Source organism: Anser anser, assembly GCF_964211835.1.
Source record: "Anser anser genome assembly, chromosome: 2".
Taxonomy (NCBI): domain Eukaryota; kingdom Metazoa; phylum Chordata; class Aves; order Anseriformes; family Anatidae; genus Anser; species Anser anser.
Genome location: NC_139721.1, coordinates 159073854 through 159101590, shown reverse-complemented (window position 1 = coordinate 159101590; position 27737 = coordinate 159073854). Strand labels below are relative to the sequence as shown.

At 38.3% G+C, this 27737-nt stretch overlaps 2 protein-coding genes across 18 annotated transcripts in view; one reads left to right on the top strand and one right to left on the bottom strand.

Annotated features, from left to right (window-relative positions):
* Nucleotides 1-6805, top strand: part of LOC310894862 (uncharacterized protein) — a 39201-nt gene extending 32396 nt beyond the window's left edge. The window contains exons 3-4 of the mRNA XM_083825494.1: nucleotides 498-588; nucleotides 1041-6805. Coding sequence (XP_083681620.1) covers nucleotides 498-584 — 87 coding nt within the window. The 3' untranslated portion in view covers nucleotides 585-588; nucleotides 1041-6805. The remainder of the gene's footprint in view (nucleotides 1-497; nucleotides 589-1040) is intronic.
* ADCYAP1R1 (ADCYAP receptor type I) overlaps nucleotides 1-27737 on the bottom strand; it is a 343361-nt gene that overhangs the window by 93891 nt on the left and 221733 nt on the right. For all 17 annotated transcript variants that reach the window (XM_083825483.1, XM_083825479.1, XM_083825478.1 and 14 more), the window contains one exon: nucleotides 18289-18458. In XM_083825483.1, coding sequence (XP_083681609.1) covers nucleotides 18289-18339 — 51 coding nt within the window. In that variant the 5' untranslated portion in view covers nucleotides 18340-18458. The remainder of the gene's footprint in view (nucleotides 1-18288; nucleotides 18459-27737) is intronic.

The following is a 27737-nucleotide window of genomic DNA, read 5'->3' as shown; positions in this document are numbered from 1 at the left end:
GGTTATCTGGATTTCTTCAGATCTGATTTACATCTGTACTGGTATTCACAATATTGGCTTGGCAGTTGAACAAGTTGTTGTCTCTGGAAAGGCCTTACGTTGTTACTTGATTGCCTTTTTGTCTGCCTGTGTAAATGGCACCCAGACTACTGTAATTTCAGAACACTTTAGGCTAAGTGAGCGGGTAAAGTTATTAAAAACTTATTCGAAGCAAGGCACAATTGTACAATCTGCAGCAAAGTTTTGACACTATGCTTTAAGTAAGAAGCTGGGCAGGAAAAAAAAAAAAAAAAGACCAGACATTAAAAAAAAAAAAAAAAAGAAAGAAAAAGCAGCTATTCAAAACCAAACAACCTACCAACCAACTAAATAAACAAAACAAACAAACAAAAACCAACAAAAGAAGTCCAATAGTGCATGCTGCCAAAACAGGGCATTGATCTCTCTCAGACTGGCTTACATGAATTTAAGATACGTTTACCTTCTAACACTGACAGCTCCTGGAGAGATGTAGGTCTCACTGCAGATTAGAAAGTAGCTGCAGCATAATCAACAGCTCCCTTCACTCAGTGGATACCTTCTGAAGTGGTAAGTCTGGACAAAATGTGTTATGCAACATGGGGAAAACCTGTTTTTGAGTTTACCTTAACTGGCTTTATATCTTGGAAATGGGTTCAAAAACCTTGTCTTTCAGTATGGTGAAACTTTATCAGTATAGTCGATGTCTTCCACAGAAACTGACATCTTGAGTTAAACCAAAGTATACCTTTACCTTATCTCTTGCTATCTAATAGCAAGCAATATCAATTTATGTTTCTTGAAACCTTGTGTTGGAGGGATAGAACCACTCATTGGAAAAGCATTTAAAAATCCTGGTAGAGAAAATGTGCTTGAAGTGAAACTAAAGGTTTGATAATCATTTCTGATTGTTATTATATTATGTAAACTGGATTTCTCTGACAGTTCCTAAGAATTTCCAAAGTTAACAATTCTAAAAATGCAGCTCCCAATAACACATGCTTGATGTCTTCTTCCTTCAGTCCTCATAGGTCATCCTAGTCCTGAAAAGCTGAGAGTCTCATGCCAACACTGAAATTCCCACTCATCTTCAACAATATTCAAGAGCAATGTAATTTAGTGTCCAAATCAGGCTCTAACCCCTTCCAAATCTGACCGAACCTTCAGGGAAGTTTCTCACCCCTCCTTGCGTTTTCAGTGCTGGTTGAAATTGGGTGGAGTGGCCTTCCTGCAGGCCATCAGTGGTGCAGGACTTGCAGAGATCATCACCAATCACTTCCAAGAACACTCTCCAAGTTGTTGGCACAGGCTGCAACATGGCAGTCCTAAAACATAGCAAAGCTGCTGGAAACAGAACAACTCAGTGTAGATCCAAGCTTTAGCAAAACATCCAGAAGTGCCCGTCTCAGCAAGCAGAAGCTCGCTGAAAGGGCGTTTCGGGCAAATAATGCATATGGAAAATTGGTGGAATTCATGTTTAGCAAAGGAGAATAAATGATGAGTATTTTTTTCTTGGGGCTCTGTGGTCAGATTGCTCCAGCTCCGTGTAGCCATATTTTGTGCACATTCAGCACGACAGTTCAGACTGATCAGTAAGGAGAAACGGCCGGAATGGAAGTTGGAGTGCAGGATCTACTTTTGTTAATACATTGAGTCACTCACTGAGAAATTAGGAGTTATATTTACAGAAATTTGAGATATAATGCTCAAATTCAGTTGAACACCTGCAGTGGGGGAACTGAAAAAGGATCTCTGGGACACAATACTCTTCTCATCTGGGGAATTGCTGATCCAATGGGGTAAACATTAGGTGACAATGATTTTGCTTGTCCAGCTCCTAGATTTCCTCTCCTTGTCTTCCGCCTTGGCAGAAAGACTGGTCTGTTTTAAAGCATGAAAAATTCCCACCTGAAATCTGAATAGAGGTTTATGTTGTTTCCCTGTGATCCCTAAAATGTGCCTGACGATCATCCTGCACCTTACTTGGAACGACATTTTCTGAGAGAAATAGCAACGATTAGAAAAACTTGTTTCCCTTGTGTATTACCTCCAGAGGATTTTTGAGAAAGGCATACCTCTTTGTCACTCATCAGAGAGCATTTGTAATATAGCAAAAAAATAAATCAAAAAAAATCTTTAAAGTAGCCCTGGAAGGCTGCATCAGGCGTCAGAGCAATCCAAAAATAAAAGTGTATAAAAGATAGCCTAAAGATGCCTTAACTTTCTTTTTCTTTGATCTACAGATTTTGTGTTTAGATCATCAGTCATTAATACACCTTTGCCTTCATCCAGACATCCTTGTCTCTGGTGGCTGCAAGACTATGTTAACTATCTATGGCATTTTTTTTTTTTATTTTTTATTTTTCCCAGCTGGGTCTTAGAAACCTCCGAGAATGGAGACTGCACAGCCTCTCTCTGCAACTTCTACCAATGCTGAACTGTCCTCAGGGTAAAACAGTATCTCTTTATATCCAGTCAGAACTACCCTTATTTCAGTTTATGTCCATAGTCTGTTGTCCTCATGACATGCACCATGACAAAGAACCTGGGTCCATCTTATTCATGACCTTCTCATAGTTAATGTAAGGCTGCTACTAGGTTGTCTCAGAAGCCTCTTCTTCCACCAGCTACACAAGGCTATGTTGTATAATATATATAACATACATTATATGTTATATATACATATATATATATTATATAATATATATAACATATATATATATATGTTGTGTAACAATGTTTTCCTCAACCTCTCCTTATAGGCCATCTTGATGGCCTTGCTCCAGGTGCTTGACACCTTTTGTATATTGAGGAGCCTAAAACCAGACCTAACATGCTAGATGTGGTCTAACAAGTAAAGGGTGATAACCGCTGACCTAGATCTACTGGCTGTTGTCTTATTAATACAGCCCAGGACACTGTTGGCCTTAATCTGATTTCCTAGGATCAGTGTAAAGTGTGAGGAGACAATGCTAACAAGTAATTGAATGGTTTGTCACACTGGAAAATCTCTTGATGAGTTTCACTAAGTGAAGGCAGAGGGAATTCGTGCTAATGTAAGACTCCTCTCACTGAGGGGACACTGAGAACAGAGAACCTTTTAGGATTTCTGTATTTGTCATGCCGCTGGATGCCACATTCATTTGCAAGGCAAGTTTTTGTTATTACTTGTTATTATTTGCCCATTTATACTTCATTACGTTTAAACAAAACCCCAAAATGAAAAGATCTTAGACAGGAAATTTGTTTTGTGCAGTCTCCCAGCAAGTTCAATAGAAACCCCATCTGAGTCACACTTGGAACAGAAATGCGTGATGAACAGCTACAGGAGGCTGCAGAAACGATTTCTCCACACACACACATATACCCTACTCAGGGGAGAAAGCTTTAATTAATCCACTAATTAAATTAAAGCTATTTGCCCTCAACTATCACGCGCATTCCTCCCTTTCAGTCCTCCACACAGGCGGTTCCAGCAAGTGTGTCGTGCTACAGCTTTCAGTCTTGTATTCCCCAAAGGGGCTTTGGGACTGGGGAGAATACTGAAGAACAGAGGCAAAGAGCTTTTTACAGCAGTGGTAATGGAAGTACTCAAGCTTATTCTCAATTTCCCTCCTTCTCCTTTCAGTAGTAAGAGGCATTGGTTCAGATATTGTGCCAAAGTGAGGGGAAAAACCACCAACAAAAAACCCTCAGATCCCACATGGAATCAAAACCTTGCACAAAAGATCTTGTCTAGGCTAGCTTTTTCAACAAACTGTTCTTTCTCATTCCCGTCTCTGGAGTGTTTCACCACTATTCCACTGTAAAAACTCAAGGAGGGGAATAAAGTTTTTATTCATGAAGGAAATGAAGAAGCAGAGTGAATGGTGTGGCAGAGCATCAACACCTTGAGATGAGCCAACATGGAGCTGAGTGGAGGGGATTAGAAAGAAAAAGAGACATTATAAGAAAACTTCCAAATGACGATCAGTGAGACCATACACAGAAGGAGTAGCACCACCAGAAAAAAGTTACCATTTTTCAGATAAAGACTTTGCTTAAGAGATTCTTAAGCACAGATGAGGAGGAAACATAAAGTTGGGGCTTTCGTTGTTCTTGCGCTATTGGCACTGTGTAGGAGGAAAATATAGCAGTGACTATAAGGACATTTCTGGCAGACTCATGGTTCACAAGCTGCATTGTTCCTCTGTTGTCCCAGCTTATGACTGTGAAGAGTGTGATGTACCTGTGCTTTCCTATGTGTCAGTTACATTCATAGTCATTTGTCATTGATACAAATAAAAAATGTTGTATAAAATGTTGACGTACTGAGGTGTAATTCAAGTAATCCAGTTCAGGAATAAGAAATGTTTTTGTTCTGCTTAAAGATGTCATCATGAAATGTTTCACTGTTTTGGAATCAAAGTTTTAAAAGGAGATGAAATTTATAATGTGGGGAAAAGAAAAAAAAAAAAAGACTATATATATGAGCATATTCACGTATTCCTGCTGGATGAAGATGACAAAAGACATTGAAACAATGCACATTGAGTATTTCACGGGACAGAAAATTCGAAAATTTGCCTGCATAAAGTTATAATCACTATAATCCTTCAGCCTGGGTTTATACCACAGGGAATATGTGACTAATGCTACTTTTATTAGGTGATCTAATCTGGTGATTAGTCCTTAGGACTAGTGACAGGTGACTGTCCTTAGGATTGTCTGCCTAAATGATCAGGACCTTAACTCCTTTTTTAGGACTACATCAATACCATGCTATTGAGAAGTATCAGAAGAAGCTCCTCTCACAGCCAGTTAATGGTTTGGACACTCAGTGTTGGTCAATATTTGTCACTTCAGTTATCTAGGTAAAACACATGGTACAGAAAGAGACTTGCAGCATCAATTCTTGTTTCTTGCTAATAACAAAAACAAGAGGCCAAAGTGACTTGTGAGGCTGTAGACATTGTACTGATGAATCCCATCCCCATTCTACATCTCAGGAACTGTTATCTGTGCATTGTTTTTCCACCTCAAACAGGCCAGTAGAAGAATTGCACTCTCATTGGGTGTGTGATTTAGTCATAGCTGATCATCAGTATTTAAATATCTAGCAATAGCTCTTTAATAATGACATTTAAATGTAATTCTCAGAAAACATCATCTCTGGTGATATGCAGTTATATCATGACAGTTGCTAAGTTCTGGGTAGGTAAACCATTGCCAAAGGGGTGATAAGTTCCACCAACACAACTCCCTCCACTGACGCAGCAGACGGTTCAGTACATTTGTGATTCATAGAAACTTAGCTACATGAAAAATTTCTGTCTTGGGCATTTGTAAGCTTAAAAATGATACCTGGTTAAAGACACCCTAGATATAGATAAATGGAACCAGCCACATTACCTGTTGTGTATTATGTATCTTCTTAAATTAAAGTAGCCAACTCCCTAATTAATGTACGTGGCAAATAATACTTCACAATGGAAAAATTGGCCTTTCCCTTTAACCTTATTAGTTGTAACATGCAGCTTTGAAATTGGCTCATGCTTTATGATCTGAATGCATTCAAATGTGCCCTGCTCAAGAACATGCAGTGACCAGGTGATTGAGTGCAATACTGGACCTCAGTTGCCCGTTCCTGATGTTACAAAGGAAAGATAAAAATACATTTCTTTCATATACACCATAAAAGAGGAATGCATGCCCATACTCAGTGTCAGCAGGGGCTCATATATTAGCCACAATAAAAACACAACAGGCAGACAGCAGTAACTGGGGTTTGATCTGTACTGGCAAAAATAAAAATCCACAGAATTCTTTTCTTAAAATGCAAGAGTTGAACTTTAAACCATATTAGATGAGGTTCGCTGTGATGTATTGGGATTTTCTTTTTACACACTATAAAAATGCAGACTCACCAAACTAAACGAAAACAGATAAGTTGCACACAGACTGCCCAGGAGACGATCGTGTGGACAGGAGATAGGCAGGACCCAGCCCCTGCTCTTCTAGCTTGTCTCTAGGTATAAAATGCGCGCAGAAATGCATTCATCATATGTGTTCTGCTCATGAGGTATTCTTAGGACATCTTACTAGTAACTACACTATTCTACATGAGCTGAATGTCAGTCATGATTTCAAGAAATTCTGAAATATGATGTGTTACAAAATAAAACTGCATATGTTACTAGAAAACAAAACTACTACTACTACTGATAATGATAAATAACAAACACAAAGAGCCAGATTGCATACCCTGCCTCAAATTCCTATTTTATTTACCACTGCAGGCAATGATTTGATTTAAGGAAGGACAATACAGTTACAGAGATGGCCTTCTTCTAAGAACAGATCTCCCCCTTAAAGGGTGACTGTGTTCCAAAGAAACCTGCAGGATTTGGATCCATTTCAGACCCTGACAGCTAAGCCACAGGTCTCACTTTCAGTCTTGTCATGACCCAGATTCTGCTCCAGCATTTTCTGCTCTGCTGCTATATAGAAATTTGCACAGATAGGTGATAACTTCCTGAATAAGGACAGATTCCAAATGCATTTTACTGTCCTCATGGTACATCCCCCTTATTGTGCTCAGCCCCCCAAAAATGCAGCAGGCATCTGAAGCGTTAAGCCAGCCAACCTAGCTGGCAGGTACAAGGGCATTCTTGCTGCAGAACACGGTGGCACAGGGGCTCTCTCCAAGGATAACAGATGCTTCAGCTGTGCTGTTTGCAGCTGACTGCAATGCGCAGACGTTTAGGACTCAGGATCTTTTGCATATTTAAACAAGAGACAAATTTTCAGTGTCTAAAAATAAAAAGAGAAAAAAGAAAAAATAAAAAATGAACAAGGAAACTTTGAAGCCCAAACATACAGGGTTACTACTTTACAGTAAAGAAATTAAATGCTGGCCAATATTTTTAAGTTTTTCTTCTGCATGGAAGAGTCCATAAACTGGCATTCCAGAGAAAGAGGGAAGGGTTCTGCTGGGATATTTATGTATGCCAGATTTAATAGGGTCCCCAAAGATGTCCTAACTTTATATGTTTGGCCTCAAAAATGCTGGATGCTGCTTCATCAGTGGTAATGACCACATTATAGACTCACTGAAACCTGGTTCTGAAATTTTCAGCCATTCTAGATTCCAAAAGTCTTCATGTAGTACACATCCCAACACTACAAGCAAATTTTGCCTCTGTAGTTAATAGTGGAAGCTGGTGAGAGCCAGCATGTAACACAGTCTTAGGAAAGAGACAAGAATTTCACAGATATTAACCTTACCAGCTTCATTTTCAGCTTTCTACTCATATGCATTCCTCCCAAGAAGTTCACTTCTGATATTGTATTTCCGATTACAGAGAGAAAAATCAGTTTCACAGAGTATATTACTTTTACAGACATATATGTGCAAGGGAATAATGATGAGTGAAGCATTTACTCTAAGGTAAATGGTCTAAATTTTCATAACCTCACTTATTTCTGAACTGTAGTATGACTTATATGAAAAAGAGATATACATCTGAAGCCCTAGGAATGGAAAAATTAAATTGCAGTAATGTTTTGATTTGGTTCAATTTGTTATTAATAAAAAAGTTTCATTTTCTGTGGAGATGGGTAGGGTTAGAAATAGGGGGAAGGTATTTCAGACTGCTTTGGTTTTCTTGATATCAGAAGAAAGCATTAATACATATAAATACTGTATACCTAATGCATACTGAACAGAGAAAGTGAGAGAAGAAATTCCCCTCCCATGAGAGCAAATTGTGTTTACACTTAAGGTAAAGAAAGACTTGAAAGCAAAGTTGATGGAACCTATTTTGTGCTGTCCCTCATGGGTTATTCTGTGTGACTCCAATATATGTTAACTTCCATTTATTTGACCCTCAAGATTACCATGTTCAGATGTTCTACATTAATCCTTTGACAACAGATACATATATTCACATTTTCAAATATGAAAAAATAAAAATCTCTAGACTAATGTTATTTATACACATCCCTGTCACTTTCCCTTCATTTTTGTTACATCATTTTAAACTCAGTACTTAATTCTTTTTCATTCTCCTCCTCCTTCTCCTCCTCCTTTTCTTTTACCTTTTACCTTTTTCTGTTTCTATTTTTCTTTTTCTTTCCCAAAGCTGTGAACACAGTTGGAAGTTTGCCACTTAACACTGCTCAACATCTAAAAGCCTCCAGTTGCAAGCAGTACCATGTAATGGGAGATGACCTCGGTACAAGATGACCTGCCCCTCTAATACTAACTGTCATCCCCACAAGGTGTTATTCTGGATTTGATTAACAGAGATAGAGGGGGAAAAAAAAAAAAAAAAAAGGACATGGACTCAAGAGAGAAAAGAGGCTGAATTTTCATCTTTGTGTCCTGTAATGAAATATCTGCAGAATTAATGATTTAACCAATAGGTAACAGTGGGAAAACCAAAGCAAAATCAACCTTATCTTTTCTGGTCTCTACCTATTCCTCTAACCCAAAGAGAAAAAAAAAATCTCTAAAAGAAAAAAAATACAGCTGGTATATACAATTGAAAAAATAGAACAAATAAACTTGCAGGAGGTGCAAAAGGGATAAGTATGTCAATATGAAGATGAAAGCATTCTTCAGATGAAGATTTACGTGGGACTTCATATCAGCATTGGAAAACTCAGGAGGCACTGCTTTCTTCACAGTGCCCTGTCCAGCCCCATCTATGGTTTCCAGAGCACCCAGGGGCGCCCTCCACTTCTATGTCATGTACTATCAGTACACATCCGTGGATTTTATGGGTGCAGATATGTTAAGTACAATGCACAAAGATGTCTGAGACAAAAGGCAGAAAAAGAACAATTCTGGATCATCAGTTCATTACAACAAACTGATGAAATAATGTGTTTCACTTAGATGCAAGTGGAGGTTTTGCTTATGGTTCAAGCTGCAAAACAAAACAAATACAGAATCCAACATTTATTTTTTTCGAGGTTAGCTGAACATAAAGACCTCAGCATGTCTGAAAGCTATGTCTAGAGCTCCTCAACCATGGACTTACATCACGATCTCCAGGAAGCTCACTCACACTTTTTTCTTCATAGTGTAGCACTAAGATTAACAAAACCTCTTGTATCTCATCCATCTGTTTTTGCCACCATTGCTCTAATACTTGAACACACACTAGCCTTACATGGATTTGTCTTTCCCACACCTTGTAGAGGCAGCAGAGCAGTGCAGCTGGCCTTATGTGGCAAAGAAAGAACTGAGGAACAAGAAGCTGCAGCATTGCTCAAATTAAACACTAATCAGGGGCATGACGAACATTTGATCTTCCAGCTCTCATGTCTTATGTTACTGATCTAATATCAGGGATCAAATGATACCTGAATTAGTTTTAAGATTTTATTTGATAACAAAGCTGATGAGTTTTGTGAGTAATAGCACAAAGCTTTAGTCATTGATCATGTGGATTAGCATCTCCCAGATGAGCTCCAGATTGGATACTATATTTTCTAACGAGGTTTGAGCTTTTTTCTGTAGGGAATTAACAAAATCTCTGTCTTTACTCAAGCATTCCCATAAAAGTTTTAGAAAATTAATTCATATGAGAATGCAGCCCTTCTGTCAAAGTTAGTTGAAATCACCCAGAGCATTCAGAATTTGGAGATAGATAGATGACCTGGAGAAATGGAAAAATAAATACATATGCATGGATGGGATCACATAAATCTTCCTTCCTTCAAAGACCCATCACAGTCTTACAGCCCATTCTCACTTCTGTTGCCTGCCCTGCAGTAGTAGACAACGGAGTATCTACAGATACTGGATGCCCCATCCCTGGAAGTGTTCAAGGCCAGGCTGGATGGGGCTTTGAGCAACTTGCTCTGATGGGAGGTGTCCCTGCCCATGGGTTGGAATGAGATGGTCCTTAAGGTCCCTTCCAAAACAAACCATTCTGTGATTCTATGATTCAATAACATGTCTAGTTACAGGGTGAATGATGACTTCACTACTTTCGATACCAAAATTACTAGACTGAAGGCATGCAGAAAATGTGTGTCTGTAAATGAGCTTACAGTTTATTTAGTGTGTGTGCCTGCCATTAGTTCAGGCACAGTAGACAACACATGATGGGTGAAAAGGTTTTGATTTTACAGCACTATATAGCTGGAAGAGATACTGAAATGGACTAGTTTAGTCTTTAATTGTGTGGGAATTTAACTTGTAGTGCAAAAATGCCATGTGTTTTGTTACACTTTTAAGTAATGGAGTAAATTATCATAAAACTGGCTAACAGAAATAATATGACTAAAACCAGCTCAGCCAGAGGTTGGAAAAAAAAAAAAAAAAAGACACTTTAATATTTTTGAGGAAGTAAACACAAACTTATACCTATGAGCTTTGGTATATTTCTAATCTTACCTGATAATGCATTTTACATTATCATTTATCTGGCAAGCATTTCACAAACAATAAAACCAAAATAAAGATATGAATAGTGTTAAGCCCAAATATGTAACATGCTTAGGTGTTGCTGTTAAGTAATGAAAACAAACAAATAAATAAACAAGTCTGTATTTCCCCTTCCCAAATCTTCAAATACAAGTAGTTCACATTATAGATATTTTTTTTTTCAGGAGGCTTCAAACATCAAATCACCAGCCTGCATTTAGCCTAAATAACTTCCAAATAACATATTTTGGCCACAGATGCTGAGTCAGACAGAAACCGTAGGAGCAAAAGCATTTTAAAAGAGCACACAGAAGCAAAAGTGTTTTTCTGTATAAAGCTCTAGAGAATTAATAAGAATTTTGCACTCCTAAAACAGCATACAGAGCAATGTTTGACATAAGAGGGCATTGCATAAATATGTTATCAGGAAGGCCAGAAGCAGTAAAAAAAACTACCACCTTGCATCCTCAACAGAACTTTTCACCAGTCCAGAATAAGTGTACATCTATTAAGTAGACTGGTACAGGGAGTGTACTGACATACAAAGGCTGACAAACCATTAAACTCGCCAACAGACACAAGTGGGATCTGGCTGAAAGACATTTATTGAGAGTATTTTCCCTCAGGAAATATGTTGATGAAGTCTATAGTCTAAACTGTATCAATAGCAAAAAAGTTGTCATTTGTTCATATTTAAAAAGGGGGAGGACTTACAAAGTGCTCGGTTTCCATGTTTTAAGTATCTTCTTTGAATAGGATATTTATTTAGAAATTTTATTTTCTTAAAAAAGAAAAAAAAAAGAAGAAGAAAAAGTGGTTGAAATTGTGAAGAAAAATGCTTTAATCTTTACTGGAAAGAAAAATATCCAAGTGCTACAAAAGAATTCTGAATTGCATTATGTAGGGAAAATATTTTTCCTGTTTTCATAAAAATTGATTTCCTTTCATTGTTTGAAAGATCATGAAGTATTTAATGGTATGGAGTATTTATTTGCTTAGATATATATTTTTAATAGAGACACTGTGATTCTTTGGCATCTGTCCCCACCCATACAAGAAAACACATTCAATAGTTGATTTTAAAAATGTATTCCAGGAAACGTAATAAACAGCATTTGTGATAACCTGACAAACCAATTTATGAAAATGAATCCCAAGATATTGATAATGCAAGACAATCAATTGCACAAGAGTGACTTAGTCATTCATTCAGCATCCACATGATATCCATAAAAGGTAACATACTACTCAATAAAGATGGATTTTCTAAGAGCTAAAGAAACCAAAGTCTAGTCCAAGCTAATTTTTAATTACTCTGCAGCAAAGAGAGAACTAGGAGGGTTTGTGATGGGTCATACCAATGTCTGGAGGTGCCCATCTCTTGCTATTGACTACAGAATGATTGTTAGTAGTTTCTAATATAGATAAATATCTTATAGTAGACATCCAGCTTTTAGATGGCTAAATATTGTCCTGAGTGCACTTGCTGACATCAGTTAGGTACAAAGCTCAGCTCTAATAGGAACAAAAATGTACGTAGACGGTTCCCATTCATTAAGATGTTGATATTCTCTGTTTTGGACACAACTATTATTATATGGCATGTAATAAATATATCACTGAGATCGCCATGTTTTAGTGCAGAAGGGGACCCATACCTCACCAATCCTCTCTTCCAAGTGATTTCCACATGGGAAAAAAGCAAATCTGACTGAAACCCTGTTTTCTTTTCAGGAACATGAACACAAGGAAGCCTGGAGTGAGCTATTCACCCCCTGCCCAGAAATACAAAGAGGGTTTTGTTGAGTTGGGTTCTGTGCCCTTGGGGACTACAATGACAGCAACACTTGGGTTTTATGGTTGGCAGTGTTTTTTAATAGGCCTCATAGACTTTGATTAAATAGTTTTGTCTCTGTTGGCTTGAAAAAGAAGCCCTGGAAGTAGCCTTAAGCACAGTACACTCTGACTCGCATCTCCTTCCTGTCCCTATGGCTATTTCAGAAGCAACCAGTGATCTGGAGGGTCTTGTGATGTGTAACCCTGGGGCAAGCACTGCTCCTGTATGCTCCCCCAGGCAGGCTTAAGGCATAACTACTTGATCCTCAAGAAGGCCCAGATTCTTGCTGTAGGAGGTGAATTCACTTTGAGAAGCAGCGGAGTGTTTACTTTGCAGATTGGGAAGCAAAAGTAAAGAATAGCTATTTATTACAAACCACGGTGAGAGGGGCCAGGGGACATACAGAAGATCAGACCTCTAACATTTTTTTTATTATTATTACTTTTTGTTCATTTCCTCTCATCCTGCTCTTTTGCTTCCATTTTCCCCTTCCCTTTAATGCAGCTTTGGTTCTGCATCACAGCTATCTATTCAAGCTGCCTCTAAGGTAAATCTTAGGCTGCTGACTCAGCAGACTTTAGGAAGAGGAGGCCAGCAGCTCACTTGCTAGAGACTTGAATAATATACCTCCAGGTGCTGGATATTAATAGCTAAGAAACATGAAAAAATCACCGATTTTTTTTATTATTTTTATTTTTTTTTTAACAGGCTAATTTTCCAAGACATCTTTTTTATTTCCTAATTTGGTATTTGACTGCTCACCCAATACTCCTCCAAGCTCACGAATACAAAACCAGCAGGCAAAAGAATCATATTAATGTCCTTAAATCAGTGTTGTCATCATATTATTTGCCTGTCACAAAAATTAGTACTACTACCAGAGGGCAAAAAAGTGAAGGCATTAATGTAGGACAACCATTTTCCTGCTTCATAATCTGCTGCCTTGCATTTCTAAGACCTAGATATCTTGCCTACCTAAATAAGGAGAATTACACGTATATGCCTGTGTTTGTGTGTAGTGTTATGAACCGGAGGGTGGTGGAATAAGAATTTTTCTAGAATTTCTTTTTTGTTTGACTTTCATGTTTTGTGCCAATAAGTTTAATAAGCTTTTAAAACATTTTAATCAAGTGTGTCTTTCTTCTACAACTAACACCTGGATTCCCTGGGGTGCGATAGCAAGTCCTGGTGTATTAATCAGAGCACCAACACAACATGAAGGCCTCGCACCAGCCTCCAGTGTCCTAGGGGTGTCAACACACTAGGAGGTTCCCAGAGAAAAAGAGGGATTTACAGAGTTCTCAGGTGGAATCAGTCACCCTCTAGAAGTACTCATCCCCCCTTGCTGACAAGGTGAGGAACATCTGGGACCTGGGATACAATTTTTTGTTTCCTAACAAGGTTCTTTAAGTTGGGTGGTGTCAAAGGCGTTATTATTTTGCAACACGGAATCCCTCAGATGCTCTTTGTGACAGACTTTACCAGAAATTCTGAAAGCTTGTTTTGAAACAACCCTACCCAATATTACAAATCCTGACTTTTTTTTTTTTTTTTTTAAATAAATTACAGGCTTTTAAGAGGTCTTTATATTCTGCTGATTCCCCCCAGAACCATCTTCTTGTGATGAGAAGAAAAAACATAGCGTCAGTAATACCTTGGCTGGCTGAGGTATTTCTCCTCTGGAGGACGTTCCCTGCAGGTCCATTGTTGTACAGGAGCTGCTGTGGTATTGCATAAGTAACAGACAAGTCCCATGCAACTGTGCTTTGTGCTAGAGACTTGTAACCCTACAGAAAGCTTGACTTTTCATAAGGCCAATAAACTGATCAAAAGCTGGCTCATTAAATCCTACATGGAAAAACAGTTTCCTTCAAGAGCAGACGCCAACACAGGCATACATGTTTCTGTCCCCAGTGAGAGGGGATCCTCTCATTTCAGCTATGGATGCTCAAGCAAATATAGCAGGGACAAAGAGAAAGTAGTGGAATGGTGTATCTGAATACACTGCTTCCCATATTAAGAAAAAATTTACAGAGACTGAAACGTAGATGATTCTGTTTGAATGTAGCTAGCCCCTGGAAATGACAGCTACAGATTAATAATGCTAGTTCTCTTCTCTGTGGACTATAAACCCTTAGAAGATGTTATACTTCCAGTAAACAGGATCTGAGAAAAAAGACCTAGTTTCTCTCATCCTCTCTCAATGAACGGAGACTTGAAAACAATCACTTTGAGGTCTGGTTTTCTGACCTGTGAGATGCTGCCTACACATCTGTATTTATACATCTGACCCTCATACTGAGATTGCACTTCAATGTTGGTATACAAGAGACATCACTTAACACCTTTCTTTTTCATCTCTGCCTTTATTATTAATTTTTAAAGGAAGTCTGTGAACATGTTTGCCAACTAATGAAACACTACAAGAAATATCTTTTCATTTCAAACATTCAAGCTTAGCAATATTAAAAATTCATCCACAAGAATTTCCAAGTATTAGTTGAAGAATGGTAGAATTATTACAGACAGTTAGAACACCTGCATTGCAGTTACATTTAAAATTCAGTTCATATACTAAGCCAACTTTGTGAGTCATGAATTTCATTGTTTCTCAAGTACATTTGGAGCCAGACAAAGAAACCATGGTTTAGGATCCTATCGTTTCACTAATTTTATGATGACTTTTGTTAACATTTCCAATTAAAACTTAAAACCCCCAAAGCAACAGCCTAGTGCTATCACAAATGAATGGGAAGAAAAAAAAATAAAGGTGGGAAGAAGAAAACTGATATATAAATGAAAAGATAAGATGTTTGGACTAAACAGAAAATTATGAGAGTGACTGAAAATAAGCAGTCCGGCTAACAAAAACAACAACAACAAATGGTTAAAATATCAATATAGACATTTAGTTTGAAAAACATTTCAAATAGAAAAAAAAAATTCAAGAATTGCTCTCAAATATTTTTATTTACAGGTCTAACCGGTATCTTTCTTCTAGATCCTGCCTCAAGTACCAGATGATTAATTGGAATATGAAATACGTTTGAGATAGACAAATACAAAATAACTTGTTAAACACATGAAAATTTAATCAATCTAGTCTCTGATAATTAGAATTGGCTTAACATGCCCACATCTAAATTTTAATTAGCATATTATTTTCTTGTTTTCTGGTCTGAGCCTAGAATTGAAGGCACCTAGAACTTTCCATTAATACATTTTGTCCTCTTTTTGCCCTTTTTTGACCTGCTTGTGATTGTAGACCATAGTCTGTGTGGTTTGGTTTCCTGTGAATAAAATAGGACTATCTGTTGATGAAACAAAGTATGCACATCCAAGCAGGTGTACAGATTCAAGATTCAGGAGCTAATGCTAATGAGGGATGGAGATGTGCCTTGAAATTGGGAACTATACCACTGCTGAAAACAATAGCTCTCCTTCAAGGTAAACAGAGATTTCTTGAATGATACCAGATGTGTTTAGAGAAAAGCAAGGTAAAATAAGACTTTTTTAGAAACCTTTTGGAGGACAGGATGACATTCAAATTTACTCTAACTTTTTAAAATGTCACATCCACTCAATCGGTAAAAACTCTGGAAATCTGTATGACAGAATAGTATCAATTTGAGGACATCAGCACAGCTTATAAGGGATGATTCAAAGAGAAAGTGAGTCCCAACAGAGGGAAAATATGTTGCCACAAGCATTATAAAAATTCCCAGCAAGGGAAGAACCATAAATAACATTCAGCATTCCTGAGTTCTAGTCTGTGAAAATGAATGCTAGGGAGGTAATAAAGAATGAATAGTATACACAAATTGTGGTATAATCTCTGTCATGGGCATAAGTCTCTTCACTGACCAAAGAAATGTGTGTGCATATTCACAGGTTCATGCATGTAAAATCACTAATTTTACTACCTGGATTCCTGCAGGAGATTATGATTAAAACTTGCACTCATAAACAAGCTCATAAACATTGCAGAAACCACACAGATAAAAGCATATTGTTCTTATTAACTCTGGTTTGCTTCATAGTATTTCATTAGAGAGTTGTCCTTTCGAAAAGCGGGAGCAGATCACTGATTATCCAGCTCAGTGATCACAGTTACATCCTGAAATGCTAAGAATTGGAAACTTTCTGTCCTTTTACACTTGCCAGGAAGGTCGCCCATCTAAAAGCTCAAGAGATATATTCAGTCACAGTTATTTTCCTTAATTAAAAATTGTTCACTTCTAAATAAGTAGATACCTTTTGGCTGTCTCAAGCTGAACACCAAAAAGCATTGAAGTTGACCTAGGCTTAACTGTAAGATGGGAGCTCCTGAGAGACTGAGACATGTCAGTTGTCTTTCAGGGTCTCAAACTAGAAACCTCAAGGTGAGGTTATGTAATCTAATCTATGCACAAAACCACAGCACCTGAATTTGAGCTAACCTCTATTTATAATGGAGAGATACATGCACCTCTGGAAGACAGGAATGTAATGCTAAAATAATCATTTGAAATAGACTAACTGATGGGTTTTTCCCTCCCCATTACCTTATAGGAAGTCTAGTGTAACTATTTCAGAGATAAAACATCAAAATTAAACATGCCCACTTTGTTTGTAAGTAATACTTTCTACCTGAATAGGAATAGTCAGAAGCATCATGCACCAGAAAAAAAAAACTCAAAAATCTGATATTTGTATGGTGAGGGGCTAAATTATCTGGATGTGCATTCCCATTCTAAAGAATTTAGTTGAATAATGCTATATTTCAGATATGCAGTTAATTACAGTAGTTTCTAAATAAGACCTAAGAAGAAAGAATGCACCTTTATGTGTACCAAAAAAAAAGGTGAGTCCTGTATGCTGACCATTATGCATTGAAAAAACAAGTTACAGTCAATACAAATAAGCAAGAAACTGTAAAAACTGTTAAAATATATAGTTTACAGTTATAGTTTATACAGTTATAGTTTATAGTTCTAGTCAAATCAAAACCATATTAACTATTTCTTCCTTAAAAATAAAACCAAACTATATTTCAGGAATGTTTTAAAATGTCTGTCTATTAGAGAATATTAAGCAATTGTAAAGTATTTTTATGGAAGTTATAGAAAACTATTAATGTGAAAGATAGAGAATTTAAATACCAGTGCTATTTTTCTGGTATCCCTTTGTGCAGTGCTTCCTGAGACATGATGAAAGGCACAGTTATGATCAATGATCTAACTAAGAGCTGAGCTGAAATGCAAGATGAATTTATTATAGAGGTTGTATAGTGTTGCTTACAGTTTCAAAGTGGAACAAAAAAAATCTTTATTCAATGTTCTTACAGCTTTTATGTGAGACTAGATAGAGCCACAATGCAAATGGGGACAACAAGCAAGAATAGACTTACATGACAAATCCCCAAAAATGTGTTAAGACTGAGTGATTCAAGGGATAGTACATTATTTGGTAAGTGAAGGTTTATGATGCTGATAAATCCAAGTACTATTCATAAAAAGCCCAAGTTCTTTATAAAAGTGACTAAAGAGTTTGAATACCTATATCTTTAATGGCCTACCTGTATGGTTTCTAAAAAATGACCCTCTGAAAATGGAGGCAACCAAAAGCACTGGATGAAATATCTTGAGGCTTAGGCTTCATAGGACTGATGGAAACCTCTAATTTTATAGCTTTTGTCTGGAAAAATTAATCTTAAGCGGATTGGAAACAGGCGTCCCACTATTTATTTATGTTGTTTTATTATTACTTTAATTTTATTGTTATTTTTAATCTCAGACACTAGCAGTGAACAAATCCCTTCAAGGAATTTACTTGCCCTTGTGCAGGATGAGCAGTGGTCACAGTTCTATTGCAACTGCAAAGGAAGTTAGAAAAGGCGTAACATAACTTATGGGCCCACACAGAAAAAGACAGAATCAATGTTAACAGTAGAGCCTTGATGCTTAGCAAGTGCTAGACTTGGGAACATATATTTAAATAATGACATCGTATTTACAAGGACATTTATCCTTACCATGGGAAGCAATATGAGAGTGAAGAAGCAGGTCTTCCAGTTGATGGTCATTTTGTCTCTTGATTTTGATCTTTAGTCAAGATTTGCTTTTTTTAACACTGCTACTGGGGCTGAAGCACACACTCTCTGCAGATCTTATTGTCAATGTCTTCACGTCAAGGCTCAAATTTCTGCAGTGAAAGAAGAAAATGATTATAAATATGTAAAACATGGTGGAGAACGAGAAAGAAATAGACAGAAAACAGCACAACAATTGAACTGTGAGTTGCATATACTGGAGGTCAATCATACTTATGGATTGCAGCTATTATAGACCTTCTTGGACAATAAATATAAGGCCAAAGGACATGGCTGTAAGATCAGTCACTTGCATCATAAAAAGTACTGAAACAGACTCCGTAACAACAAAGGCCTCAGTTGTACCTAAAGAAGAGGCAGAATGGAGCATTTTGAACCAGCCAAAGGGCCTGTCTGCCTCATTTCTGAAGTCATGATTTGACCTTCCTGATTTCAGTAAAGGCTCAAAATCATGACTGTGTGAGGATTTTTTAAGAGACTGTATGACTTGAAGATTTATTCCTAGAGATTTCTTGTCTAGACACAAAATCCATGACCAGATTTGTTAATAAACTGATAGCTTTTCAAGCACACACCAATGGAGATGGAAATATATTAATTGTACTCTCAGACAGGCTAAAGTTTTATCCATAGCAGGATTGATTTACATGGGTGACAGTGCCATACATAGCTGTGACTTCCACTGCTTTGTCTCTGCCAAGGAGCTAAACATGTGGTCAGGACACCATCAGAATTGTATCCCTTGCATTAAATACATCCTAGTACCTTGTGTCATAACCCATTGTTTAAAAATTCCCATGCAGTCCAATTCATGATGATTCTCAAAATAGTTACATAATATTGACAAGAACCTCTCTGTTTGAATCTCTGGCTGGATCCAAACCTCATTACCTTTTAAAACACCGTCCTGCCTCAGATATTCATGTCTTGGTGATAGAGGTCTGAGCTCGATGTCCAACGGGTTTTCAGCACTGAGGTATTTATTAAAATTTATTTGTCCATCACCTGAGATGGATCCCCTTCTATTTATCTCTACGCTCTAGACCAAATTCCTCCAAGATGAACTCAGCTAGTGGTCTTTGGCTATGTCTATAGTAGTTTACACATAACCTTTTTGCTTAGGAAGGTATGAGAGTTTAGCCCTCTCAAAGCCAGAGAAATTTCTTTCATCCATTTTGTTTACAGATTGTACCAGGTCTGTCTGGGATGGAGTTAACTTTCCCTGCAGCAGCTCGTACAGTGCTGTGCTCTGTACTTGTAGCTAGAACAGCACTGGTATCACACCAGTGATGTGTCTACTGCTGAGCAATACTGGCACCTCATCAGGATTCCCTCTAACCACCCCAGAGCCAGCAAGCTGGGGATGGGCAAGAGATGGGGAGGGAACATCACCAGGACAGCTGGCTTAAACCAACCAAAGGGATATTCCACACCATGTGAGGTCACATTCAGCAACAAAAGGTGGAAAAAGGAAGAAGATGGGAGGGGTGGCCTCTCGTTGCGAAAACATCTGTCCTTCCGAACAACGGCTATGTGCATTGAGGCCCTGCTTCAAGAACGTGGTCAAGCATTGCTCGTTGGTGGGAAGTAGACAGTAATTTCTTTCCTCTGTGCTTCCACATGGCCTTTACTTGTTTTCCTTTTTTTTTTTTTTTACTTCCCCCTTTTCCTTTTCCCTTTAGTTAAATTATTTAATTAATAATAATTTTCCTTTGATAATTATTTTCCCTTTAATTAAATTATCCTTATCTCAACCCGCGAGTTGTTTTTTTTTTTTTCCTTTTCTTCTTCCCCTCCTCTTCTGAGGAGGGGGAGTGAGAGAACGGTTGTGATAGAGTTCAGCTGCCTAGCAAGGTAAAACCACCAGACATACGTAAATGACGACTTTGAATGCAGAGGTGCTTTTTAAAATCTTCCTGTGTGCAGGTTTTCTGTATGCCACCTATTACCTATGTGGGCATAAATGCAACTGACATACATCGTCCAAACTAGAGAAATGTTTACACATGTAAATGAATTCTCGAGAAAAGGAGAAAAAAAAGTCATAAATAATAAAAATGCAGGGATAGAAAACATGCAAACAGTTATAGAAAGAAAGAATAAGACAAGGGCATATTGGAAAAAAAAATAACGTTTAAAAATCAGAATGTGGCAAAGGAGAAAAGGCTGAAAAGAAATCATACTGAAGACAAAAAGTAAATAAAGGAATGGTAAGTGCAAATGTGAAAGAACCTTTACAATCACTGGACACTCAATTTTTATATTTACTGCCACGTACTGCAAAGACATCAGCATTTACAAATTAGAGAGTCTTTCAATTAAAAAAGAAAAAAAAAAGGAAAAGAAAAATAAAATTAAGCTCTCAATAGATTTTTGTCTTCTGTATCCAGACCCTGACTAAACGGAGAACAATGATTCATAAAATTCTCTGAACTGATCTGCCTTCTTCCATCCCCACTCGATCAGTCATTCTTGCTCTGCTCTGGTACTGAATTTAATTACTTAACTGTGTTTCTGATGGTTTATCAAATAATGAGGGACTGATAAGATCTCAACTGAGGAGGAGCAAAAACATCCATGGTGACATTCAGCAGCGAAAAGACGGAAAAAGAAGGTCACTCCATTAAGAGAAGCAACAGACAACCATTCAGACACATCAGCAGACATTGGATTGGAAATTATTCCTTGATAATTTGCACTCCTGTGCGCAGGCAGGCCTGGCCAGAAAGGCCACAAAGTGGTGTGGAGATTTAATTTTGTCTTTGGATTGTGCCACTGTAATGCATCAAAAACAAGATTTAAATGCAACAGAAGGGTGGGAGGTGGCTGACTAAATGTATGGACAGATAACCTGTAGTAAAGCGGTAACCTCCAGAACACATCTTTCCAATATTTGAAGGTAGGGTTTTACTTTAATCTGGCATTCACTAGGTTTGAAGAGTGGACAGTGGAGGTTTTGTGTTTTATACTAGTTTCAAAGAAACTTCTAAAGATATTAGAACATCTGCTAATCATTTTACTGCCTTTCTTTGACATTTTGCAGAGCAAGTAAAAGAATCAGCTTCATTTTTGCCTTCAAAGTAGTCATGGAAACCTGCATCAAAAAATGGACTGAGGTCTTCATATCATCCACAGGGGCTCAAATGTTTTTTAGGTAATACCAGCTACCAGGCCCATGAATCTGTGCCTTGGACCTGTAAAGAAATCTGTATATACAGTTTAGCAGTTCCTAGAGTGTATGACACATACAGGTGCAGAGTCCACTTATTACCAATAAAAGGTTAATTATAGAATCATAGAATATCCTGAGTTGGAAGGGACCCATAGGGATCATCGAGTCCAACTCCTGGCACCGCACAGGTCTACCCAAAATTTTAGACCATGTCACTAAGTGCACAGTCCAATCTCTTCTTAAATTCAGACAGGCTTGGTGCAGTGACTACTTCACTGGGGAGCCTGTTCCAGTGTGCGACCACCCTCTCGGTGAAGAACCTCTTCCTGATGTCCAGCCTAAACCTCCCCTGCCTCAGTTTAACACCATTCCCGTGGGTCCTATCACTGGTGATTACGGAGAATATGGAGATTACAGAGATTATGGAGATTACGGAGAATAGGTCAGTGCCTGCCCCTCCACTCCGCCTCGCAAGGAAGTTGTAGACTGAACTGAGTTGTAGACTGAGATTATCTCACAATTAGGTGCAGTCAGCTATATTTTACAAGAAAAATGAACTTTTGAAAAGTAGAGACAACGTCTATAAAACATTTCCAATTCTATTCAGTAGTGGGAGAAGAAATAAAAATATTAATACAAGGCTTGGAAGGAAAGCTTCAATTATCATATAGATTTCTGATGTCACTTCTAGTCACATGCTGTAATTTTATTACTAAGTTGGAGGTGCTGGTGCTTCATGCAGTTGTTTTATCTGCATCTGCTACCATAATTAAAATCAGTGAAGCCAGAATAGCCAACAGCACAGAGGTTACACCCTCCAAGGAAAAAAAAATAAATCCTTGAAGGTCTTCAGGGAATAATTTCACGCACAGCTGAAACACAGGAAGAAAAATGACTTGTTTAGGTCAACTGATGACTTAAGAAAGTCACACATTATCTATAAAAGGAGATTCATCTGTCCACTGCAGACATTTTCAGTGCCACAAGATTCTTTGTGTTACTTAGTGGAAAATCATAGGTCCTTCAAGGGCAGGTTGGAAGAGCTCTGGTAACATGCTCAGATGCAAGTGCCCATTTCTTTCTCCTATCTAAAAAAGAACTCTGGTGCACCTAGGTCATATGTGAATTATATATTACAGAAGTCTAGGGCCTGCTGAGGTGGATCACACTGTGAGAAACCCGTAAATGCAGAGTGTACAATATGATGTCAGTGACCAATAAAAATAGATAGTGAGACCCTTCCAAGCAGGACATGTCTGCTCCCAGGTAGGCATAAAAGAATTGATACATAAAACAAATCTCATCGTATCGAATAATGGATGGAATTGTTATACAGTAACTCAGAGTTGTACCCATATAGGATGAACAAAAGAGGATTTTAGAGACTGCATAAGGCAGTTATGTGATGTTACTGAGACCACACTCGAAAGAAAGGAAAATGTGATGTGCTAGGCTCTTGGTTGTGGTCCTCTGAATGTGTGCCAGTGGTTTGAAAGAAAAGAATAAATTTGAAAGCTGATCAACAAAGGCTTAGACCAGAGGTGATCAATTGTGAGTTCATTACTTAATTAATCTTAATTTAGAGTCTGGTCAGGGCTGTTCACCACATCCTTCCCATGCAGCATATCAGAGCTACTGCACAGGTGCAGAGATCTGAAAGCTTCTGAAAATGTGCAAGATCAATCACACTTCTGCAGACTGAAAACTATATGTTGCATCAAAGTCACCCATTCCTTGCACAGTTATCTCAGTGCTTCTTGTTGGCATGAAGAGAATTCTCTTATGCAGAATACATCTGGATGGAGAATGAAAGAGTGCAACAGAAAGAAGCAGGCAAGGAGAATACTCCAGCTGTTACCAGTCAGTTTGTCTCACAGAACACTCCCTCAGCATTTCCAAGTTCTCCCCAGGGAAGAGGAACTCCAAGGCTGTTTTTGGCACAAATTTTGCTAGATGGACATCTTTGGCGTAGAAATGAACAGGTAGTTATGTAATTGACACTCTATTTATCTTCTTTAGGCTCTCAATTTAAGGTGTAGAATTCAAAGCATTTTACTATTTCCCTCCTAAAACATCCTGAATGTAGCATGCCACTTTCATATTTTATATTAAAGGACACGGTGAACCTCTCTCATGTCAACTGAGACTCTTGCTAGCAAGAAATAAGTACAGTTGGGGAAGCAACCCTTCAGTGACCTAGGACTTGTCACCTAATTTTAGAAACACGGAAGACACTTACTCATATATGAGCTCATTGTTAAGTCTCTTTTTATATAGTCAAGTATATAAAGAGAGAAGTAGACATAGGAAGAAAGCAATTTGTCTGACCTATTTTAGCTGTCTACTTTAAACATTCAACTTCTCTCCCTTGAGTGTAAAGGAATTCTTAACAGCTACGTCATATGTTGACATCTACATTGTGGATATGTAAATTTGGCCAGCCGCTTCCAGATATACAAGAATGTCTTGACAGCACTAAGCAGAAATGCCACACTTTTGTCTGAAAAAATTAGTAAACAGCAACTTGGACTTTGCAACACGATTGTCCATGAGGAAAGATGATTCTGTGAAAGATCCAACCAATGTTATAATATGTGGACTGATGTGTGGGTCATGTGCTCCAAAATGTACATTGGTTGTACAATCACGTAGTCTCTTCTAACATCCATTGTTTTCACTATTTAGGAGAATTGTTGTTTTTGACTTCAGAGAACAAAATTAAAGCAAGCAGCTGATACAATGCTGTCGGTCATTTTTCATGAAAATAGTTGTAATCATAGAATCACAGAATCATTAAGGTTGGAAAAGACCTCCAAGACCATCTGGTCCAACCATCCCCCTACCACCCAATGTCACCACTAAACCATGTCTCACCTTTTCTTGAACACCCCCAGGGACGGTGACGCCACCACCTCCCTGGGCAACCCATTCCAGTGCCTGACTGCTCTTTCCGAGAAGAAATGTCTTCTCATTTCCAACCTAAGCCTTCCCTGGCACAACTTGATGCCATTTCCTCTCGACCTATCACTAGTCGTCTGCGAGAAGAGGCCAACCTCCAGCTCCCCACACCTTCCTTTCAGGTAGTTGTAGAGAGCAATAAGGTCATCCTGAGCCTCCTCTTCTCCAGACTAAACAACCCCAGTTCCCTCAGCCACTCCTCACAGGACTCGTGTTCCAGGCCCTTCACCAGCTTCGTAGCCCTTCTCTGGACATGTTCCAGGGCCTCGATGTCCTTCTTGTAGTGACAGACCCAAAGCTGAACACAGTACTCGAGGTGTGGCCTCACCAGAGCAGAATACAGGGGGACGATCACCTCCCTGGTCCTGCTGGCTACACTATTCCTGCTGCCAGCCAGGATGCCGTTGGCCTTCTTGGCCACCTGGGCACACTGCCGGCTCATGTTCAGATGAGCATTAATCAGAACCCCCAGGTCCTTTTCCTCTGCACAGCTTTCCAGCCACTCTCCCCCGAGCCTGTAGTTCTGCATGGGTTTGTTGTGACCAAAGTGCAGGACCCGGCACTTAGCCATGTTGAACCTCATCCCATTGGCCTCTGCTCATTGACCATCCTGACCAGGTCCCTCTGCAGGGCCCTCCTACCCTCCAGCAGATCAACGCTTCCCCCCAGCTTGGTGTCATCTGCAGACTTACTGAGGTTGCACTCAATTCCCTCATCCAAATCAATATATTAAACTTGCTGCCTAGCTTAGGCATTGCAGTATTAAAGAATACCCAAATCTGTTAGTAATACACAGTAAAATTTCTCTCTCTGTCTGGAGGAATAGGTTCTTTGATTTTTTTTTTTCTCTATTATTTTATTTGCTTATTGTATAACATGGAGGAAAACCTATGAATTTTACTAGAACTCCATTGTTAAACTGAAGATAAAGGTGTAATTACAAAAATAGAAGACAGTATATTGCAGATGCTATGAATCCTAAACACAGTCCCTGTGATTGAAAATTTCTTCATGAAGTAAGATTATCAATTTTTTAGACTTCCATGAGGCCTTGTGTATGAAAGAAATCAGAGCAATGTGTTTTTGTAAAAAAGAATAATTGATAACAGGGACTCATGGAATTGGGGGCTGGTAAGGACCTCTGAAGACTGTCTAGTCCAACCACACCTCTCAAAGCAGGGTCAGCTAGAGCAGGTAACTTAGGTTATTCAAAACCCATGTCCAAACAGGTTCTGAAAATCTCCAAGGACTGAGACTTCACAACTTCCCTGGACAATCTGTTCCAGTATTTGACCACTGTAACTATAAAAAGAGTATTATTATGTTAAGTTGAATTTCCAATATTTCAATTTGTGCTTGTTGCCTCTTGTCTTTTTGATTGCTAGAAGGAGGAGTTTAGCTCCATCTTTTTGACGTGCTTCTGTCAGATAATTCTACACACTTATAAGAGCCCCCTGAGCCATCTCTTCTCTGGGCTAAACAGCCCCAGCTCTCTCAGACTCCCCTTGATTCCTTAATCATCTCTGTGACTCTTTGCTGGACTCACTCAGTCATGTTCATGTCTGTCTCGTACTGGGCAGGTGAGCACTGGACACAGCACTCCAGCTACATCTCACCAGGCTGAATACAGAGCATCACCTGCCTTGTAGTGCTCCAATATTTTTCCTCATACCCAAGATGCTGCTGGCCTTCTTAGCCACAAAGACATATTGGTGGATAAGGATCAGCTTGGTGTTTACCAAGAGTCCCACGTCCTTTTCTGCAAAACTACTATCCAACCATCTGGTCCCCAGCCTATCCTGGTACACTGGGTTTTTCCTCCCCAGGTGCCGGACTTTTCATTTGTCTTTGTTGAGCTTGAAGTTCTTCTCTGCCTATTTCTTCAGCCTGTCTCCCTCCCTCTGAATGACAGCAGAACCAGCCATTTGATATCACAATCATTCCTTCAAAATTTGTACCATCTCCAAACATGATGAGAGTGCACTGTGCCTAGGTCATTAATGAAAACATTAAACAGAATTGGCCCCATTTACATCTTAGACACTTATAAGTTTAGGTCAGTCTACCTAGGCTCTCTTTACAGTCCATAGAGAAGAGGTAAGTAGCCTCAAGGAACAATTTCTATATCTTAATGCTAGATATTTACTTTTGGACAAAGCAAGATTCTGCTTTGAAACAGTATATGTGTAAATCTATACGTATATTTTTCTCCGTCTATGCTAGGGCAAACAGAGAAAATCTCTGAAGTTTAAGACGTCAAAATACTAATGGTAAGCAAAACTGAGGACTGATTTCCATCTATGTCATGACATTTTCTTACTTTCGGTACAATCTTTATTTCTTCTATTAACATAGCCTAATAGCTTCCGCGCATGTTTTACTTCAGCTGCCCCCAATTATAAATTTGGTAGAGGTTTCTTTTTTTTTCCTTTTTCTTTTCCTCTCAGTGGTTTCAATTAAATTGAAATTCCCTGAAGATGTAAGACTATTATAATTGGTTCTTCCAAAGTACAGTCCTTATCGCTTCTATATATCCTTGTCATTAATAGAATCATAGAATAGATTTTACACAAATCTAGCAGCAAGGAGTAGACTATACTTGCCAAAGCCCTGTCAGCTCTTGTATTTCCTAGTTGTCTAACTTTACAGAATTTACTTAATATTAACAAAAATCTCTCAAAATTACTCTAGAACAGGTTTATGTTAAGTATTACTCATTCAATTCAAGAAAGATATCCCAATTTACACGTTCTGAAGATCTGAAACAATTCTTGATCATCTGCAAATTTTGCTAGCATTATTCACTTTCAAACCTTACATCAGATTTGTTTATCCTAGATCCCTCTGGCACTATTTATTAATTCTGTGAAATGATCTTTCTTTCTTTCTTTCTTCCTTAAACAAACTCTAGTTAAAATGCTTGGCTTTTATAAGTGATTCTTCATGATATGACAATTCTTCTTCTCCATATTATGATGCTTGAACCATATGAATGAACAGTAAAATATTGAAGGTTACTGACATTTAGAGGATTGTTCTGGATATCTGAGTATTTTGACATTATAATGGCTTTGAAATTCTCTGTTGGAACTATTGCATCAGGGTTTGATATGGACATGAGTGGATCATTTGTCTGTAGGTCAATTTTTTCTAGCTTATTTTGCAACTGTAGCAGCTACAGAGTTATGAAAGCACAGACTATTGAATGCAGTTGATAACTCACTGTGTACAGGATAGCTGT